Source organism: Brachyistius frenatus, unplaced genomic scaffold (assembly GCF_029030835.1).
Source record: "Brachyistius frenatus isolate BFR_SWC_R1_liver_20210118 unplaced genomic scaffold, ASM2903083v1 Contig_376, whole genome shotgun sequence".
Lineage (NCBI taxonomy): Eukaryota > Metazoa > Chordata > Actinopteri > Embiotocidae > Brachyistius > Brachyistius frenatus.
Window position 1 is genome coordinate 54398 of NW_027210975.1, and position 21552 is coordinate 75949.

General features: G+C 43.0%; 1 protein-coding gene across 3 annotated transcripts in view; it reads right to left on the bottom strand.

Moving 5' to 3' along the window:
• The window catches only part of fbxw4 (F-box and WD repeat domain containing 4), a 41259-nt gene extending 30111 nt beyond the window's left edge, over nucleotides 1-11148 (bottom strand). For all 3 annotated transcript variants that reach the window (XM_069724415.1, XM_069724414.1, XM_069724413.1), the window contains exons 1-5: nucleotides 10790-11148; nucleotides 10092-10187; nucleotides 9710-9895; nucleotides 8917-9049; nucleotides 8151-8236 (exon numbers count right to left, since the gene is read on the bottom strand). In XM_069724415.1, coding sequence (XP_069580516.1) covers nucleotides 8151-8236; nucleotides 8917-9049; nucleotides 9710-9895; nucleotides 10092-10187; nucleotides 10790-11121 — 833 coding nt within the window. In that variant the 5' untranslated portion in view covers nucleotides 11122-11148. The remainder of the gene's footprint in view (nucleotides 1-8150; nucleotides 8237-8916; nucleotides 9050-9709; nucleotides 9896-10091; nucleotides 10188-10789) is intronic.
• Nucleotides 11149-21552: the final 10404 nt, after the last annotated feature.

The following is a 21552-nucleotide window of genomic DNA, read 5'->3' on the forward strand; positions in this document are numbered from 1 at the left end:
CTGATTCCTGAATTCTGATTAAATATATGATTTGGTGTAATAACTACCAGCCCGGGAGGAATTCTGTCAGCCTGCTAGCACCAGCACCGCCGGTTTCCTTCTCACGGAATAAATCCTCCCGTTTAACGGCTCCTCTGACCGGTAACCGTTTAACTGCTTTTGTCCGACGGTCTGCCGACCACAGCTTCAAGCTCAGAGCGAGCAAACGAGCTGCAGTGATTCCACTTTGATTCGTGTCATTATAACAGCATTAACCTGATTAAACTGTAGTTTCTGTCCAACTACCAGGTGAAAGACTTCTACACTGCCAGCAGCTCACTGACCTCTGAAAGGCTTAACGACAGATTTAGCTGCTAACTTTACGATCGGTGGGAAACCTGCTCTGCTATCTGATACGACGCTGCAGCATTGAAATACATCGTTCTTGGAAATATGACTCGTGATGAATACACGGTGTCTAAAAGCATCAGATTTAAATCAACACTAAGTTCCAGCATTAAAGCTCCTATCATCATATAGAGAGTACAAGTATATGGTCCTGGTACCAGACACCACAGCCCCCTCACAGGGCTGACTGGACTCTTTTAGAAGTGTGTGAAGCACCAGCAGTGTGTTCTGGTTGTGTTTCTCTGGAGTCTCAGTCCGGCTGTCGGAGCTGATCTACCCGCCCGGGCCTTCCACGCAGGTAATGAAATGCGACTACCAGGAACTCTATGAGACATATAGATATGTAATAATTGTGTCTTTTGACAGCTGCAACACAGAAAACTGTACGTAGCAACAACGTAGACAATAAAAACAGACAAAAAGAACCCCCCCCCCCCCCCCCCCCCCCCCCCCCCCCCCCCCCCCCCCCCCCCCCCCCCCCCCCCCCCCCCCCCCCCCCCCCCCCCCCCCCCCCCCCCCCCCCCCCCCCCCCGTTTAACAACGTGGTCTTCTTTCCAGAGAAACCACAAATCAAGTAAACACAACTAAATCAGCGAGTCATCAAATTCAGGCGGACAAAACAGACATGCTGCGTGCAGGTATGAAGCTGTGCAGAGGACCATTCATAGAAACGTTATAGAAACGTGGTCCGTTCCTTTCATGAACAATAAACTTCAGAGCGACCCAGAACCTGCGTTTATATCAAACCTGGGATAATCTATATTTATTGTCTTAGTTCATACTGCATCCATCGTGCTACTTTGTGAGTTAATATCATACTAGTGGGAAAAGTGCAAATAGTTTTATAGTTTATTTTGTGTATATAGCCTGATTGTTTGTGTACATTTTTCTTTGTCTTTTATTCTATTTTTTTTTTTTTATTGTATCTGTATTTGTAATTTTTGTCTTTTTCCTCTCTGTATTCTTAAACTGTTGTGATGACTAAATTTCCCCACTGCGGGATTAATAAAGTCTGATTTTATCTTAGTTGTTCCACATAGAAAATCAAACGAACAAATTAAAAATGGCACGTTTACAAAGTTTTGCTGAGGTGGTTTCTAATTAAATATATTTTAATTGATTATTAAAAATAAATACGATTTTGAATTACTTAAAAGAAAACACGTACTTTCAGTTTCAGTTTCATATTGTGTTACGATATATTTCAAATATTACTTATATTATTAAATATTAACCAACAGTTTTTTAGTCCACTATATTTATCTGACTAATGACTTTTTACATGGAGACCATAATATGTGACATTTTTATAGATGAAAGCACCATGTTTGGAAATTAGTTTGACACTTTCAACCACTGGCAGCATAAAAAATACTGTTATAAATCATCAAATAATACATTTAATAAGGAAACACTGGATCCTTCTGGATATATATATCAATCACTTCTAATTCTCATACATTAATTACATTTTGCTGCTTTATTTGAAAAGGTTTTTACATATTGGAGTATATTTTTTTTTAACATAGAATTAGTCCTTTTACTTCATTCAACAAGGTTATTTTGTCTCTTCAAGATGATAATTGATACCTGATACACATTTAATAGATTCAGACCAAAACATGCATTCATTATCCCTGACATTAATGTGAGAGCCTGGTTATACTTCAGTACTGCAGAGGTGTATTTATCCGAGTTCATCCAAAGTGTTCCAACACACAGAACTAAACCACCGAGCAAAAACCTGCCGAGAAAGTTTCTGATTCTACAAGAGTTCATCTCCACCAGCAGCACGCAACCACGAATGCAGACGGACAACCAGGAAGACAAACGTAGCGGGATGTCTCCCAGCCCGAAGCCACACCTCCTGTCCACAGAGGCCGAGGAACCGGACAGACGAGCGGCCGAGTGCCGAGCTCAGAGTCGGCCCGGTGTGAGAAACTCTAGAAGCCGTGACTCGACGCGTCGCGGTGAGTGGAGGAAACACTTTGGACAACGAACCACCCGTCCCACTTCCTGCTGCCTGGACCTGCACACGCCACACACACAGCAGGAGGAGGAGCAAACCAACAGGTGATGCATGACTCACCACAACATGCAGCAGTCTCCCAATAAAGCTGACAATTAAAAAATGTCCCCTTGGGGATAAATAAAGTAACTACCTAACCTAACCTAACCTAACCTAATAAATAATAATTATACAACACGTAGTTCTGACCCAGAGATCTGATTGGTCAACGAGCTCAAATCATGATGACATCACATCCTGCTCATCACTACAAATATCACTCCTCCTCCTCCTTAATGGGAATATAGAATTAGAATAGAATTCCATATAATATGTAATATAATGTAGTTTCTACTTGTTATAGTTGTTTGTCCAAATCGGGTCTTGTAGAACAGAACAGAAATGTTTTGTCAGGATTGCGACCCGATCAAATGCACACAGCTCATCTCTCCCTCTATTTCAGAAACTCCAGATTCTCACTATTAATGATATCAATATTTTTGAAATATGTTTTTATTTATAAAATATACTCCAAAAAAAGGAAATATCCCTGAACGGTTTAAGACTTAGTTTAATGTGAAGTCACAGATTCATTCTTACTCCACTCGTCAACTCTCAGATCTTCATCCTGATAAATTTCTCACTTGCAGAGGTCAATTTTCATACATGGGTACCAAATTATGGGATGGCTTCTCCCATCTGACAAAAAGCTGTTCCTCTTTAAAATGCTTCAAAAGGTGCTTAAAAAACATTTAACTGCTGTTTTGTAACTGCAACATGTGCACACACTCTCATCCATCACCATACTCACGTCTTTTTGCATTTATATTGACTTGACTTGTCTTTGCTGTGGTTGTCATTTACATTTTGTTGTGATTTGTTGCCATTATTTTTATGTAGCAATATTATTTCTGCATGTAAACTTTGTGTTTCCTACACTGTACTTTTAACATGATCAGCTGGAAGCTTCAGATAAGCCCACTGGGTTTTTCATCTCTCCCGACACTGCACTGCATTTTTTTTTATCTTGTAAAATCTTGTGTTTTTAAATTTGTGCAAAATAAATCAAATCAAATCATAATGCTGGAGCTGACCTATGAGGCCTCTGACAGGAAGCTCACCCAGCGGGAGTTTGGACAGTCAGGTGGTTGCTGGCTGAGACCTGCAGTGAACTGGACGACAGACATGCGAGACAGATGCAGCAGAGAAAGCCTCGGAGGATGATGAACCCACATCTGCACACAAGATGTGGTCTGATCCGCTTCAGCTGGGATGTAGAAGGTCCAGATAATTCCAGGAGCATCAGTGTAAATGTGTCCATCAGCAGATACTTCTGGTGCTGACTCATCTAAATGTGTCAAAGTGGAAGTGAATAGAAACCGTGAATAAATATTACTATGTGTGTCCAACAGAGCAGGTGAGCAGCAGAGCTGCAGGTATGACCGGACTGCACTGGAAACATGTTTTAAGGGAAATAAAAGCCATGTGACTAAAATCTACCTGATTGAAATCAAGGTTTGAAAATCAGGTGTTCTTCAACCAACACCTGAAAAACCACAGTGATATCAGTGGTTGTATAAAATCTGATTTCTCTCTGATTCTGCAAACAGTAAAGGAGGCTAAAGAATCTTTTATTCACCTTATACGTTAAAACTATAAATAAATATAGCAGCTGTAAAACCCACATTCAGTAGCGACCCTCGCTGCCACCTGTCGTGCCTCGTCATATCTCAGAGCCGCTCCAATATGAGCTCCATCAGTGAGCACACAATCTGGTGTGGAAAAAGGAATATGAGAAAAGCAATCTGAATGGGGCAAAAAAAAGAAGGCCTTTCCAGGGCCACCGACAGGATCAATCTCTTTTCCGAGGCGCTGCACCGGCCTTGGCATTTCACCGCAGACACAATAACCGGCGCCAACAGACCTTGAGATGATATCCAGTGGAAAAACAGAAACACAGGGGTGGAAGCAGAGCGGGGGAGACACAGGTGTGTGTGTGTGTGTGTGTGTGTGTGTGTGTGTGTGTGTGTGTGTGTGTGTGTGTGTGTGTGTGTGTGTGTGTGTGTGTGTGTGTGTGTGTGGCCGATGGAGAAGTGATAAGTCTCTGGATTATCAGTTTTTTCCAAATTGATTTCCCTCAAACTGGTTGACGATGTATGAGATTGAAAAACATGAGACTCACATCAAAAAGAGGTGATCTGCAGAGTCAGAAGAGCAATAAACTCACTTTAACCCTCATTAAACAACAAGTAGTTCTGACCCAGAGATCTGATTGGTCAACGTCCTCAAATCATCATGACATCACATCCTGTTCATCACTACAAATATCCCTCCACCTCATCAGATATCTTTGTTCATCAGATATCTTTGTTCCAACCAGACTGAGCTAGCTGAGCAGTTTAGTGTATAATCCCTCATTCATTAGAAAATAAAACAAGTCTGTTTGATTGACAGGCCTGTGGTGCAGTCAGGTTACAGCTATCGGTGGGCGGGACGTAGTATCGTCAGGTTTCCGATCAGATCGGTCAGATCCAGCGCTGGCTCCTCCCCCAGCTCGTCCAAATATGGTCACTTCCTGCTCCAAACTGCTCCAAACTAGCAAAGATGCTGACGGTTAGAATCTGACCTGGAGGATTCATAACGTTCACAAACCAACGATGACATCACTGATGGATGATGACATCACTGCTGGCTGCTGATTGGTTAAAATTGACCTGAGGTTTTTGCCCAGTAGGATGGAGCGACTGCCAACGGTTCCCTCTGGAGGGTGGACAGCGACATATTCATGGAGTGAAACTGGGGACTGAAACGTCAGCAACGTCATCAATTACCAAATAAATATTATAGAACAGTCAGTTCCTGATATCCTTCACATCTTTCTTATGGAGGTTACAGGTGTCATCTCTTATGCATGTTTCACACCTCAAGCTGAACTGTTGTTCTGTGGCTCCATGTTCAGGACCGTGTAGAAACATTTAAAACCAATCACAGCTGCTGTACTGAGTACCGATCACATGTAATTACTAAACTGCATCGTATCAGAGAACAACGGCGGACAGCTCACAGAGGAGAGGAAGTCTGAAACTGTTTTCAGACCTGATATTCTGCTCCAGCTCTTTGGTTTATTCTTTCTCATGCTTTGTGGCTTTCAGTTGGGTTTATGGTTAAACTGTGGTTAAAGAAAAAAAAAAAAAAAAGACTCTATTTTCCTTTCAGGAACCAGTTGGAGGCAGAAGTCACCGGGTGTGCGGGGCAGAAGTGGGTTTAATAGGTTTATCAGTGAGTTGACACCTGGTTTCCCAAAGAGTTTTAATTAACCAGGCCGCTGGTCAGTGGTCGGTCGGGAGCAGCTCTCCATTACGAGGAGGCAGTGGGCCGAGGCACGCTCTGCTATTTCAGCCAGCAAATTGGAGAATTAATGATGTGGGTAATCTGCCTGCTCCTCTGAGATCTGAGAGTCGCTCCGAAGGCCGGGACCGGACAGACCGTGGATGTACGCTGACAGCCTGTTTGGCAAAGTTACAACTTCAGACTGAAAACGAGGGCAGTTTGTCTGCTTCCTGCTTGTTTACAGGGCTGAAGGAAGAAACTGCGACTGGACCGAGATGGAGTTTCACAACTTAAATGTCGTCTCGGTTTAGTAGTCAGTTTATTATCGAAGGTTGATATCAGGGAGTGAAGGCGATTTAAAGTTCTTCAGATCTTTAGTAAAAGCAGGCCGACTGAATGTGCACCTGCTCTTCCAGACCTGAGTCGTACATCCACACTAGAGGACGGCGTTCAGCATCGAGGCAGGAAGTCATGTGTCCTACAGAAGAGAAGGAACGTGTATTTGATGAGGTCAGGGTGGTTTTTATGGACTTTACAAGTCTGGGAAGTTTTTCAGTGATTTCAAGATCGGTCTCGTCAGGAGAAATATGAGAAGTCTGTAGGGAAGGTGCATTTATTATGTCGCGTTTTCACTCATAGGAACAAGTGTTATAGCCACCTAACAACCAGACTGTAACCGAGCAGCAGCCATCAGTGAGCTCACCCGGTGGCTTGTGAACCATTTTTCAGACCTGCAAGCTACAAACACTTTTACAAACAAAAGAAAAAGCTGACCGTGGATCTTTCAACGTCATCATCTCAACACGGTGTCTGGTTAAACTGCTAACATGCGCAGATTTAACAAATCAGAGGTTTGTTGGAACCTGAAGACAACGTAGCTACTTGTACTCGCTACCAGTAAACACACGAGAGAGAAGACACTGAAACCTGATTCTCCAGTTAGGTCAGTGAACAGAGCTCCTCTCTGACGGACCATAATCTTATGTCAAAAAGGAAAAGAATGAGAACAAAGGCGGCGTCCTGCTCGGCGCTAACATGAACTGTGCATCCAGAGACGGACGATCACCTGTCTCTCTGCTGGACACGCGTGATGAAGAGGATCCTGTTACAGCGCCTGCATCTGTCCGCCTGCAGCTCGGCGGTGCTGAGTGAGTGTGTGTTGGACGTGTGTGTTATTAAGTGTCTGGGTGTAAACACGGTTGAGAAATCAAAGGCGCTCCTTAACGACCACTACAAAGGTTCTGCTCCGTCACGCCCCTTTCAGTCAGCACCTTAATGGATATTTCTCAGCTCACACCGGTCGCATGCTGTCGCTGTGCTGGGAACCTTTTCTATTGTCTCTGCTGGCTCATCCTTCACACGTGGTCCTACCAGAAATACTGTTTCACACCAGAGTAAACAATAAATAAAAAAATAAATAAAAAAAAACTGCACAAATATAAATATGGGAAATCAAAATTAATAAAATGGCAAGTGAAAGAAAGCTAAAAAAATGAAGCCACAATATACCGGTACCAAACAATGTTGAATTCAATTAATACTGAATGCAGCGTGGAAGTGCTCACTGGTTCATATCAAAGCAGCCGAACATCCCCACCGAGCCACACCAGAACCAAAGACGTCCATTTATGGATGAGGATGTTGAGAGGTGCGATCAAAAGGTTCTCAGTGCTCATGCCACATCGGGAACGTTCCCCTGATGTCCCTCATCGCTTCGTCGCCGTAGACTTTCTGAAGCATTTCCAGGATCTCTGTTGACCATTTCCAGAGTTTGACCCACCAAAAAAAAAAAACAGCTCTGATTCTGTAGTGGAAATCACTGCATGGGCTCAGGAACACTTGGCTATAAGCGGACATAAGTTTCACAAGTTTCAGGTCCGTGTTGAAATCACAAACGCTCACGTACCAGTGGTCCTAAAAACACATGGAACTCAGGCGCTGATGTTGATTAAGAGGTGGGACTTATTACTTCCTGCTCTGCTCGCTGTGACGGGACTCTGATCATTTTGATCGGACCTCAACTGTAACACTGAAGACACAGCGTTTCAACCACTTTCTGTTTCTCCTTTCTTTTTATCAACGAAGCTCGAACCCACGGAGGTTATTTACCAGATGAGATGAGAAATATCTAGCTCATGTTCGTACTTGTACTAAAACAGGTTTAAAAAGATGTGTCGGCTTGTTTTTCAGAATAAAAGTAAAAGAGTCAAAAAATATCTTGAAAGCAGGTACAGCTGATATTAAAGTATCAAGATACACCACTGTAGGAGGAAAACCTGCTGCCTGACAGACAAACAGACAGACAGGCAGGCAGGCAGACAGACAGACAGGCAGGCAGGCAGGCAGGCAGGCAGGCAGGCAGACAGACAGACAGTCGGAGAGAGGAGTTCAGTTTGGGAGAATTTTAGGTTGACCAAGTTCTTACCTCAGCGTGGGACTGATAGCAACAGACCACACTCGGTCGTACATGGGGATGGTGTCTCTGGGGGAGGTGGAGGTCAACGTCCAGATCTGGAGAAACAGAAGAACCAGGAAGAGTATTTTTAGGATCTAATATTGAACAGACTTGTTGATGGTATGTATATACCCAGTTCAGCCCAAAATCATTCAAATGTTCATGTCTCATGAGTTTGACCAAAACTTTACTTCTGGCTGTAAATGGCCAAACCGAGTGAAACAGGATGTGACGACATTGTGCCGAGATATAAATGAAAACATTAAATGTGTTTGTGGGTTTTCTTTTTTTACATTTTTCATGAAAAATATCATAACGGAGAGCAGCCACACTGGATGACCAGGGGTCGTCGCTCAGCCTTTGGATTTTAGCCGTGACCTGCAAATGACTAGAAAACTACTGCAGCTGTTCTCAACTTATAGTTGATGGAAATCCTGAGATGTTTGAACAATTTAGTAAAAATTATTGAATTAAAAAATACATGGAAATCTGATTTATTGTTAACATCTCTGGAGAAATGTCTTCCAATGTTTGTCACTTGTTTAAATCATTTACAGACGACGGAAACCTTCTGGTCAAATAAAAACTCACTCGACGTGAAAATTTGACACGTATGAATAATGTGGGCTGAACTGTACGTGGTGTTCACTGATGGACGAATGTGAACTGAATGTTTCAGAGACAGGAGGCTCAGCGTGAAGCAAAGACTGTCAACACCGCAGCACTGTGTTCTGACCCGGGCCGTCCGGTCTCTGGATCCGCTGATGACGAGTCCGTCTTTACAGTCGAGGCAGTTGACCTCCTGGTCATGACCCAGTAACTCCACCGACGCGTCGCTCCTCCTGCTGTGGACCAGGATCCTGCCGTCGCTGGTGCAGACAGAGGGGAGTCGTTTCAAGAGGGTAAGACTGGTGACTTATGAAACATATATAAAAAAAAACAACATCTGGACAACATCAGCATCAGCAGCCGACCTGTTCTCAAACAAAACCTCGTCTCGCTCTCTGAACTAGTTCATCCACAGACTGTATTAATGTGCGCTGTGCTACTTTTGAACGAGTGTTGCTGCGATGGAGGAATTTCAGTGTCTGAAAGCTTTTTTAGTTTAAAAACTTTATTATAAAACATTATATGATTTCTTCACGTTAACATACAAAATACAACCCGATTTCCCAAAAAGTTGGGACGCTGTGTAAAATGTAAATAAAAACAGAATTCATGACTTTGCAAATGACGTAAAGCGATATTTTATTGCAGATAGACCAAAGACAACATATCAAATGTTGAAACGGAGAAATTTGAATGTGCTTATTTTGAATTTGATGGCAGCAACACGTCTCTATAGAGTTGGGACAGGGTCACGTTCACCACCGAGCTGCAGCACCTCTTCTTTTTACAAAACTCTGTAAACATTTGGGAACTGAGGAGAGTTTTGAAAGTGAAATGTTGTTCTGTTATTGCTGATCCTAGGATATCATTTCAGCAGCCAGATAAGGTCACATGACAACGGAGAGCGTGCGTGAGCTCACCTGTCGGCGGTGATCAAGCCGGAGTCGGTGAGAACAAACCGACAGACGTCCCCCCGGTGGCCCGAGTAGATTTTAAACGGGCTGCGCTGGAGCCTCCCGGAGTCCCGCCGCAGATGGTACGCTCCGACGTCAGCGGCCAGAGAGAGGTACAGCGCGTCGCCGTCCAGCTGCAACCATGGCAACAGCCTGACGACAAGACACAGGAGGAAATGTGAGAGCTTTAAAGATGACGACTCTCGAGCTCACGTTAAAAAGGTCGCGAATGAACGGTGTGTTTGTTAAACACACTTCCAACGTCACGCTCAGGACGAAAGCGCTGCATCAGCGTGTTCCTATCCGCCTGATGTCTCCGTGATGTGCAGGTAAAAGGTGTTTCACTCACTTGGTTTTCCATCTGAGAGGAACGGCCCGTCTGCAGACTCCATCGCACCAGTTGTGAGCCGTCTTCACTCGGTCCTTCAGCGGGATGTGAGGATACCTGCGGTGACAGTCACACCTCAACGTCACCGGGCTCAATGTCAGAGGGACGGTTCTGATGAAGAACTGGAAGCTTTTCATATAACGATCAGAAGAAAAGACCTGGTTCTGATGGGACGAACATTTACACACACATCAGTATCTGACCGACAGAAAGCACGGCACACTTTCAGAAGGAGCTTTGAGAAACGAGAGAATCTGAGAGGATTATATTTCAGTCACATCAGTGGAAACTTGTTGGAAGAGTCACGTCCCACAAACACAGAAAATACTGCGGAGGACAGACCTGAGGAGGACAGGTCTGAAGATGTCCTGTATGTTTGAGTCAGTCAATTTGTGATTGGTTATCTGGCGATGGGCGTGGCCTAAACTATGGCGATGCGGACGGACAGGAGTGTGAAAGGACAGGTGACACCCGTCCATTCCCAAAGAGGGGACATGTGACATGATGTGTGGACTGAACAGGACAGTCACTGCCACACACTGGCCTGGCTGCCTGCAGACTAAAACCAGGGCGGACAAAACCCACGGCACGAGCCCGCTGGTCTCCCGGGGACACGTGGACTGGGTGGCCACAGAAACAAACAGCAGCGGTCATCTTACATGTCCGTCCCGCTCCGAGTGATCCCGGTGTTGAGGAACTCCTTCGCGGCCCTCCTCCACACCGCGTCCCGGCTCGCGAAGCGGCACATGCTGCTGCAGACCTGAGAGAGGCGACTGAGAGACCTGCAGTCCAAGTAAGACAGGATGTGATAGAGGACATCCTCTGGCAACTGGGACAGCAGCATGCTGAGTCCCCCGGCAGCACCGCGGCCCGTCCTCACGCTGCGGGTCCGGGTCTCGGCGGTGTGTCGACCCGCGGGCCCGGGTTCTCTGTGAAACCGAGCGTCGGACACCGGAACCAATGTCCCATGTTTCAGAGAGCAGCGGCACATCCGGAACAGGAAGCCATTCCACAACAAAGTGACAGCTGATGACGTCAGGCTACGTGCTGGACGTCCTGACGTAGCCTGCAGGGTTTCTTGTTTTTGAGCATGCGCAGAGAGAATGCTCAGTTCTGCGTATCATAAAAACCTGCAGATGCCAAACATAATCTATATCATATTAATTCATAATAATTAACTCACATCATGATCTGTTTATACATTTGATTCTTATTTTGTCATTATTCTAGTATTTATTGTGACAATGCCTTTACTTTTGGAGGCAGTTTACTGACAAAAAGGGAAAAGAAATAAAAAAGCAATGAAAAAAAAAAATCAACTTGTATCAACTAATTCCTGGTCTCAAAATATAATGACCGCTTTAATGCTGAAGCCGTTATTTATTTTTTTTATTTTATTTTTTTTATGAAGTTTTTTTGCCGTGCTGGTTTGTTTTCCCAGTAATACATGATTAAGTGTAGGACTGTTATACTACATCCAAAAACGCACACACACACTCACACACAGGTTTAAGTCCATACCGGGATATAAAAACACAGAAACACTCTTTACAGTCAAACAAAGAGGTACGACCTGTTTTCCCTGAATTACTGAGGACAGGAGAAGTGATAAACGTCTACTCATCAGAACAGTGCTGGAGGCTTGATCTGCCATATGTACCTGCATGTGTCCGCGTTGTCACAGAATAAAAGAGAGAAACTTCTCGATTATTCTACATTGTTGAATGATCTTCTGGACAATATTCTGTTCACTTCAATGGAAACATGTGGATGCAGGGAGATGATAAACCTGTTCCCCAACATATTCCGGAGATTATATTATATTATTATATTAAATAAATATTTACTGCATATTCACTCACCAAACATCATCGTCTAAAGATCACAAAGCACTCGTATGAAGCTGAAGTGTTTTTCCTCTCACAAGTTTGTCAGAAGAAAAATTATTTATGAAAAAAACAGAAATTCTCTTCCACACTTTGTCCGCGTCTCTCTCTTGTTTTGGAAAAAAATAATTGTTCCCTTTATTAATCTGATTATATCCTTGTTTTGTTTGTTTTTTTACAACACAGACAGTAAAGTCAAATATTAATTAATTAGTATTTCAAAATAAAACAACGTCTACGGAGTGAGTGTGTGGTGGCCGGTTTGGGATTGGGCCAACAATTACTGTGGAACAGTTTTGTGATTTTGCCAAAACAACGTTGGACTGTATACTTTTCTCTGGACCCTCTACTGATCGGACCGGCGATGACATGTTGAACGGGTGGTGTCCAGCAAACCATTTGGGCTTCAATTGAAAACCTTCAGGATAAAACCCGGTCTGATTCGGAGCGACGGCATCCATCCCATCCTGGATGGTGCAGCTCTCAGAAATATGACTAAGTTTATTACAAACCCTCAAGTAGGACACTCCAGAGTTGAGACCAGGAGGCAGAGTTGCAGTCTTACATGCTGCGTACAGGATCTTCTATTAACATATAATAAAAGTCCTCTATAAACCCAGAACTTCATATTATTCATCATTAATAGAAGAAAACAGCTCTGTTGAGGTTTCTGTTCCTTGTCTCTCAGCAGTATTGACTTGATGGACGTCTTTACGACTAAAACTGTTCAGAAATGTAATCGCATTCTTCCTCCAGCTGTGACAGATGTGTCTTCAAGTACAGCAGCTTTAGAAACATCTGTAAGAGCTGATTTCTATTTAGACCACTTCTCTCCTGTTGATCTTTCAACAACTGTTTCATCTAAACACTCGCATATCAGATCTGATATGGTTGAACAGGCTACGTACTGCAGGCTTTTAAACTTTCTGTAATTAAACCTCTACTTAAAAACCCTTCTCTTGATGCAGGCGTACTAGTAAACTATAGAATGATATCCAACCTGCCCTTTATTTCTAAAATCCTTAAAAAAGCCATCTCAAATCAATCATGTGATCATCTGCACAGGAATGGGCTGTTTGAGGATTTTCATTTAGGTTAGGTTAGGTTAGGTTAGGTTAGGTTAGGTTAGGTTAGGTTAGGTTAGGTTAGGTTAGGTTAGGTTAAGTTAGGTTAGGTTAAAGGTTAGGTTAAGTTAGGTTAAGTTAGGTAGTTACTTTATGAATCCCAGAGGGGAATTTTTTTTGCTACAGAAGCATACAGAAGCAATAAGATAATAATAGAACAATAGAAAAGCAATAAAATAGCAGTAAATTTAGGATTTGGAGTACATCAGAGCACAGAAACAACACTGGTGAAAGTTACAAATTGTATCTGTTCTTCTATTGTATACTGTTCTATCTCATTTCTCTTCTATATTTTTAAATGTTCCTTTATATCTGTTTTTATGTCAAACACTGCATGTAATTCTCTTGCGAGCGACGCTGTGTAAAATGTAACTTAAAAACAGAATGCTGTGATTTGTAAATCACGTAAATCCATATTTAATAGAAAATAGAGCAAAGACAACAACTGATGGAGGATTTCAGCTGCTCAACAGTTCAGGGTCTCCTTTGTTGTATTGTTCATGTCCTGATGCTCCAGATGTTTCCAATGATTGACAGGTCTGGACTGCAGGAGGCCAGTTTATCAGCGGACTCTTCTACTAGAGAACCATGCTGTTGGAATACGTGCAGAATGTGGTTGGACGTTGTTCTGCTGAAATAAACAAGACCTTCCCTGAAAGAGACGTTGTCTGGATGGCAGCATATGTTGCTCCAAAACCTGAATATATCATTCAGCATTAATGCTTCCTTCCAGATGTTCAAGCTACCCATGCCATGTGCACTAATGCATCCTGTACCATCACAGATGCTGGCTTTAGAACTGAGCTGATAACAAGCTGGATGGTCCCTCTCCTCTTTAACCTGGAGGATGCAGCGTCCATGATTTCCAAACAGAATCTCAGATTGTGATCCATCAGACCTCAGGACAGTTGTCCACTTCACCTCAGTCCATCTTCAATGATCTCGGTCCAGAGAAGGCGGCGGTGTTTCTGGATCATGTTTCTATCTGATTTCTTCTTTGGAGAGTTTTAACATCATTTGTGGACGCAGCGATGAACTGTGTTCACAGACAATGGTTTTCACAAGTGTTCCTGAGCCCATGCAGTGATTTCCACTCCAGAATAGTGTGTTTTTAATGCAGTGCTGCCTGAAGGCCTGAAGATCACCACCATCCAATATTGGTTTCCAGCCTTGTCCCTTGTGCTCAGAGATTTATATATATATATATATTTTTTTTTTTCATAAAACAGTTCAATTTCTCAATTCCAACATTTGATGTATTCTTTGTTCTGTTTTAAATTAAATTTGTGTTTATAGATTTGCAAATGATCACATTGTGTTGTTATTTACATTTTACAGTGTTGCAACTTCTTTAGAAATGAGGTTATAATTAAATTTTTGGGAAAATCAAAACGACCTCCCATTAAAAATCACCAGAGTGGCCACACAACTCCTTAGTTTCTGGAAGAAATGTCCAAACTGTTTAGTCCTCTCTGTTGTCCTGTTATTACGTCCATGACAGCTGCTAAAATCAAGTCTACACTTAACTCTGTTGAGCTGATGTTTCACCAGCAGTGAGTGGGGACTTATGTGTTTGTTATAGAAATATATGTTGTTGTTTTTTATTTGAATGTGAGTGTGAATAAATTGAGGGAAAATCAATTGAGACATATTAGTAGAAACGCTTATTAGCTTTCAGGGCTTTCAACAGCAATCACGGTCTTCAATATTAATCAACAGTAACTCATAACGTCTCCTGTGGGAAGTCGTAGTTGAAAAGTTAGCAGGTGGATGTTTTAGTTTTAACACAACACCTTCAGTGGACACATACGTGAGACTGTTCGATCAGCATGTCTCCACACACATCGGATCAGTTCTGTGGTTCTTGGAGACTGAAGGTGGAGGGCGGACCAGGGCGGACCAGGGCGGACCAGTGCGGCCCAGTGCGGCCCCGTGAAGCCTGTCAGCCACTAAAGCTGCCAAGGTTGTGTCACGGTCAAATGACGACCAAAAGTTGATTGACCTTATGACATTTTGTGAGGCGCTGAACCGTTTAGCATCAGTAGCATCAATTTGTGCTCATTCACATCGCGAGGGTCCTCCGGCCTTCGGTTACGAGGGGGCGTCCCCGCAGCTCTTTGATCAGCTGAGCACAACCGCGCATGACTGAAATATGCAGATCGTTTCTCTTTCTCTCTGTGTTATAAAAGACGTGTCCCCTTGTTGAAAGCAGTGCGCTCCAAAGGCCACGTCCCCAACACCGGGCCGTCGACAAAAATCATTTATGGTTGGCTTTCCAGCTGAACTGTCATGGCTAAAAGGAAATGAAGAGGTTGGGAGGAGGGATACCGGGAGTGGAGGGGACGTTTGGGGAAGGGGTGTGGGGGGGGGGCTCAAGGGGGACTAAGGCGGGCGGGGGAGGGAGGGAGGGAGGGAGGGGGGGTGTCTTCCCTTTTGATCTTTTTAGGGCAGCAAAGAGGGAGGGGGGGCCTGAGCTGGCAAACACATTTAGCTGGTAATTGTTCAGATCAGACTGACAATCAGTCTTGGAAATGCATGGACAAACAAAAGTTTACAGCTCCAATTGGAAAAGTCAACAGGTCCCGCATAAGGCCCGTACATAAACAATGAAACTGTCGAGCTGCAGCTTCACTTTGATCAGTTGTTTGCGTTTCAATTATCCCGCCTGGTCCAACTGCTGGCTTTTGTTAACACGGCTGAATGGGGCTTTGGATTTAATGGGCTGCCTGTCATTTTTGATAGAGAATCCATCCTGCTGCTTCTGGACTCAGTGCATCCGAACATCCCCGGACCAGTGGGAGTTAGGAAAGTTCACTTTAAAACACATCAGTGTTAAATTCTTCTTCTTCTCTGTAATTATCTAATAACACTTTTAGTCACTTTGAAAATCCACCGATAAATCTGGAAAAAATGGATTTATTCTTTTTAAATTATTATTTCTAATTGGTTTTGTTACAGCAGAGTGTTATAGTCACATAATGTAATCATAAATGTGTTAAACCTCAAAGAAGTAAGACTCCCTTTTATCAACAATGTCTCTGCAGGATTCCCTACAACTGTGCTGCTCAATGCTGCTGGCTCTGGGACTTTGTACTTAATAAGTATTCGCTGAAATGTGTCCCAAGTATTCAGGTGTGTATCTAGGGTTTTTAGAAATATTGACGATAATTTATAACTACATCATTTATTTTATAACAATAATTTCTGGCAGCAGAATTTCAGCCCATAAAAAAATAAAAAAAAAATTTGCTTTTCATTTCATTATTTTGGCCTAAAAAAGTTTTTATAATTCATGTGAAATGTGTAAAACCCATTTAGGTTGTTCAAAACCCCCAAATTCTGAGAAAGAAATTGAGGAAATGACTTTAAGGCATAAGAAAAATATTGTATGGAAATTCTGGGAAATGAAGCTGCTGATGAAAAACTCCACAGCTGCTGTGATGAATTAGAAACCTCTGAACACACCCGGGAGGACAGATGGTACAAACAATTTATATGCACATGAAACATGACTGAAAACACTGTTTATTGTGGACGTGAAGTGGTCCTGCAGTAAAACAGTAAATGCACGAATCCAACCAAACCATGAATGAAGAACCACTGAGATCATGAAATCTAAAGAAGCGTTTCTGTGACTGTCGGCGGTTTGAAAGTGTTAAAATCTCTATTTAATCTTTAATGAAGTATTTTTTTAAATAAATACAAATAAAAGCGATTCTAAAATGTATCCATGTTCCACCAGCTGGTCGTAATTAATCAAGTCTTCAGATTTAAACTTGAACATCTAGAAAAAGCACCGATCTGCCTGAGTGGAAGTGACGAGTCAGCTTCTTCTGTCTGTTGTATTGTATTGTGTTGCGTTGCGTTTCCACACAATGAATTCACACCGACTTTAATGACAAATTTTAAGGTGATTATATGTAACAATTACATGTTGAGTTTCTTTTAATATTGAAGTTTTGGCAGCGTGTTCCCCTTCAGCTTTTATCGAGTCCAAATCATTTAGAGTGAGTCCAGCAAGATCCGGTGACACACTTTAAAGTGAAGAAGTGTAGTTTCTATTTCTCTGTAAATGCCACATTCACAGACTTCTCTCTTGCTTGATAAATATACATGTACGTGTCTCTTCTGGGTTCCTATATCTGAAGAGGACGACATGAACTCCGGAGGAACTACACACGGCGAGTAGAAGTGAGCGCGGCGGGCCAGCGGGGCGGTTTGCGACCTGGGAATCATCCTCCTGAGTGTTTCGGAGTGAACACAAGCGGCTGGAGGCTGTAAGTGCTTTTGGATGGGGGGGGGCAGCTTCTGTGTCGGCTCGTGACATTCGAGGCTGCTTAGGGAGGCAGGGTCGCGTTCCCTGGTCACCCCTGCTATTCTCCAGCCTCCACGGGGGAGGTCAAGGCAGGGGTTAAATTGCTCCCTACGCAAATGAAGAAGTTAGCTGTGTTTGTTTATCCGGGGTTAAGGATGACGGCTGTGGCTCAATAAAACGGATGAAAGCCATCGTACCCCGTTTTTTCTGCACCGGAATTGCTCTGCATTTGCATGGCAGTGTTGGTGACACAGAAGGTGTGATTTTTCCCACAAGCCAGTTCTTCTCTGAGGTTCACTCTGACTTTACACACACTCTAGTTAATGTGTGTGTGTGTGTGTGTGTGTGTGTGTGTGTGTGTGTGTGTGTGTGTGTGTGTGTGTGTGTGTGTGTGTGTGTGTGTGTGTGTGTGTGTGTGTGTGTGTGAGGGGGTTGGCTGTAATGGTTATGGCAGAGCAGGACTCTAACTCTGCACAAAGAGTCTCCTCGTTGGAAATGTCTGATCTCTAAACCACATTCTGTCTTTAAAACTATCAGAACGGCATTTAATCCTGAATCAGTGTTTTTCTTTTGCCATCAGCTTCCATCATTGTCACAGAGCACTGGCTTTAATTGATGGATCTGGTGTCTGTGAGCTCCATGAGAAGTTGTCGGGGACAAATCCCTCTGTTAATCCAATGTGGAAGGATTTAAGCAGATTAATGTCAAGTATTGTCAAGACCATTTAATTCAGTGCTCCGGGTTGGAGGGCCTTTCAAAGGTCAGGATTAACCAGCGGAGGAACTCATCCACTTTTCATCCATCTTCTTCTCAATGGAAACAAAGTGCACGGTCGTAAAATGTTTGCATGATGACAAAGATGATTTTATGGAGAAGGGATGGACTGCACTACACATGTTGGATGGATGAACCGGGACAGAACCATAGTGAGACGGTCAACGTCTAATTTTCATGTTCAAAAAACCTGAAAGTACCCATAAAGTTATCCTTTATTAAGAACGAGCTAAATAATCTGCACAATACTTTAGTTACAAACAGCCACTAATCCTCTGTTAATCTGTGGTAGTTAGAGGAAATCTAATCCTCAAAAATGAAACCAAATTAATTGCAATTTCAAGCAAACTGACCTGTTGACAACAACAGAATATTGTATCATGAAGTTTTAGTGTTTATTTCCACTTGTGCTGCTGGACATAAAGAACAATTAGTCAGTTTAAGATGTTTAGATTATTTTTAAGAAACAGTCCAGTTTTACAAGTCTTAAATAACAGGACATGATAGTTTTATTTTGTGAGAACAACAGTGTGAGTTGGTTGGTGTGTCCAGATATTCATGGTCCAAAGAGGAGGATGACAATCTGTCAACTATCTCATAATATACTCAACTTTACTGAAGAAATATGTCCTCAGTCACAAAACTTAGTTTGACTTTAAAGAATTCAACGATTTACGGAAGAAAGTTCAGAGCAGTTTGGTCCCAAAAAGTGAACGACTCCACAAACAGGAGGAAAAAGAGGTAGTTTAAAAACCACACACACACACACACACACACACACACACACACACACACACACACACACACACACACACACACACACACACACACACACACACACACACACACACACACACACACACACACACACACAGTAAAGCCTTGTGCTATAACATCCACTGGCTGTGGATAACAAGCACTGACTGCAAAAACACTGTAAGGAGGAACATTTTCAGTTTAATGGACGAGAAAAGTGAAATCTTGAAATAAACCGTCTGTTCAATCTAAGATGACTTATTTTCATATAGTTTACTGTACCCAGAGTTTTTTTTCCATCATATCTTCATATCTTGTCCTTGGTCTTTCCCTAGCGTTGACCTTACTGTGGCTGTCATGATTAGAATTTTTTTTTCAAAATTTTGAAATATTTGAAACGTCTCTGGTTGTCAGAGTTGACCTTCATGTTCTTGTCTGTTGACTTCTTCATTTTCCTCACCAGCTCTGAAGTAATATCTGAACACTGCAGTGTTTCCAGGTCATGCAAGAAGTTCCTAATTCACCTTCAGATGTGCTGGAATAAATCCAAAGACGATTTCCAGTTCCTCAAATGTTTTTCTCAGCAGCAGGACTTGTCCGTCCCTCGCTCCAGGAGGACAGCGAAGGAAAGGAGAGCGACCGGTCTGGAACAAATGTCCTCTTTATGACCAGGTTTCAATCAGCACTGCTGCAGCTATTTGCTCTCCTGCTGGCAAACAAACACACAAACCAACAGAGAGACCAACACTCAAACACAAGTCACGCAGGACTCCAGCAGAGGTTCCTCAACAGGTCTGTTACTCAGTTCAAGTTAAAGTCGGATATAGTTTCATTTATACACGGTTGGAAACAAAAAAATTAGCAAATCAGTCGTCACGTCACAGGATGACGACACTAAATCACACACACGCTGGTGCATTGCAGGGATTTGTCCAATCAGATGAAGTGCTGGGGAGATTAAAGAATAACAGTGGAGATACTGAGAGTTTCAGAACCTGAAGGAAGTTAAAGCCGAAAAACAAACAGAGTGGTATCATCACACAACAGAGAGAGGCCCGACACTGACATGCTGCTATCTGCTGAAAAGGTGGTGGTGGTGGTGGTGATGTTGGTGGTGCTGGTGGAGGGGGGTTTGGGGGTGATCTTCATGACTTCAGATGACCTTGTTATCCCCGGTGGGATCAGACTAAGAATACCCTCCCTGTTAGCTTTCCCCTGGTCAGGTTTCATGTGGGTAGAAACCAGAGGCCGCCGCGGTTCCTCTCCAAGAAGGTTAACACCAAGACTGGAGAAGAACAATACGTTTTCTCAACACTCCGGGAAATAAATAAAACTAACCTGTTAACAATGGTCCAAGGAAACGTCCAGAAAAGGCACTTAAATACAGCGGGTCAGGTCTCAGACTGGAAAAGCTTCTGGTTCTGGTCCTGCACATGTTTTTTTTTGGAGAGTGATGAAGAGTCTGACAACTGTAACAAACTGCTGCTTGATGTGGAGGCAGCTCACCGAGCCTTTTCCTTCAGTCAGCATCTCCACACTGTTTCACCAAAGACCTTACGAGGAATGTTGTGCACTCATAGATAAAAGTAAATATATAAATACTTCCATCACGAGACATTAATGCAGCTGTTTGATGTGAAGAGGGCAGCAGACGTGAGGAATGTGCCAGTTAAGAGCAAGTTGTTAGAGTAAACCAGCGACCCTGCTCCCCAGATACTGCACACTGCTTCTAATTTGTTTTCCCTATCAAGTGTTGAAAGGACTCACAACTTGATGATGTTCTCTGCTGTAGGAAGCACAACATTTCTGTACTGTCACTGGGAGGCGCAGGTTTCATTCAGCAGGCAAAGCTCTGGTTCATCCACAGGTGCTTTTTTGAAGGATTGACGCTCCGTCGGCAGGAGGTGTTCGGGGCGGATGAAGGATCCGGCTCTCCTTTAGACCGCCGGAGCTTCAGGCAACAAAAAGCACTTTGTGAAGAACTGATGTCAAAAAATCATCATGTCGACAGTCACTGGCCACAATCATCCCCTAAACTGGACCGAGTGTCTGAACGAAACCATGAAACCATGAAACCATGAAAGGTGAATGTTGTCACTGAGAGGATAAAAAAGAAAAAAGTTTGCAAATGGACTGACCATGTGTCCAGGATGTACCCGCCCAACGTCAGCTGACAGGCTCTTTAGTTCAGGTTGGGTTTGACTGCATAACAAAAATCAGTTTTAACGCACCACCTGAAACTTTTGGAAAACACTTTGTTTTCCTTTTTGATTCTTTTGAATCTCATGTCTGTGTTATGACCACAAACTGGATATAAAACCACAGACTGGATATAAAAGAGTTCGTAGCTTCAGGTCTGTAAAATGGTTCTGATCCAGAAGTGTCTTCAGCTGCAATACCAGCGAGTGCCACTAGAGGTCGGCTCCAAAAAGCCTCCGGCTCCATAGACTCCCATTCAACTTCTCTCATCAAATCCAAAGTGAATAAAATGTGTCCATCAGTTATCTCGGTGTTGTTAGCTAAAGTCACTCCTTCTTCTTAGTTTTCTGGAGGTCCATCTGAAAATA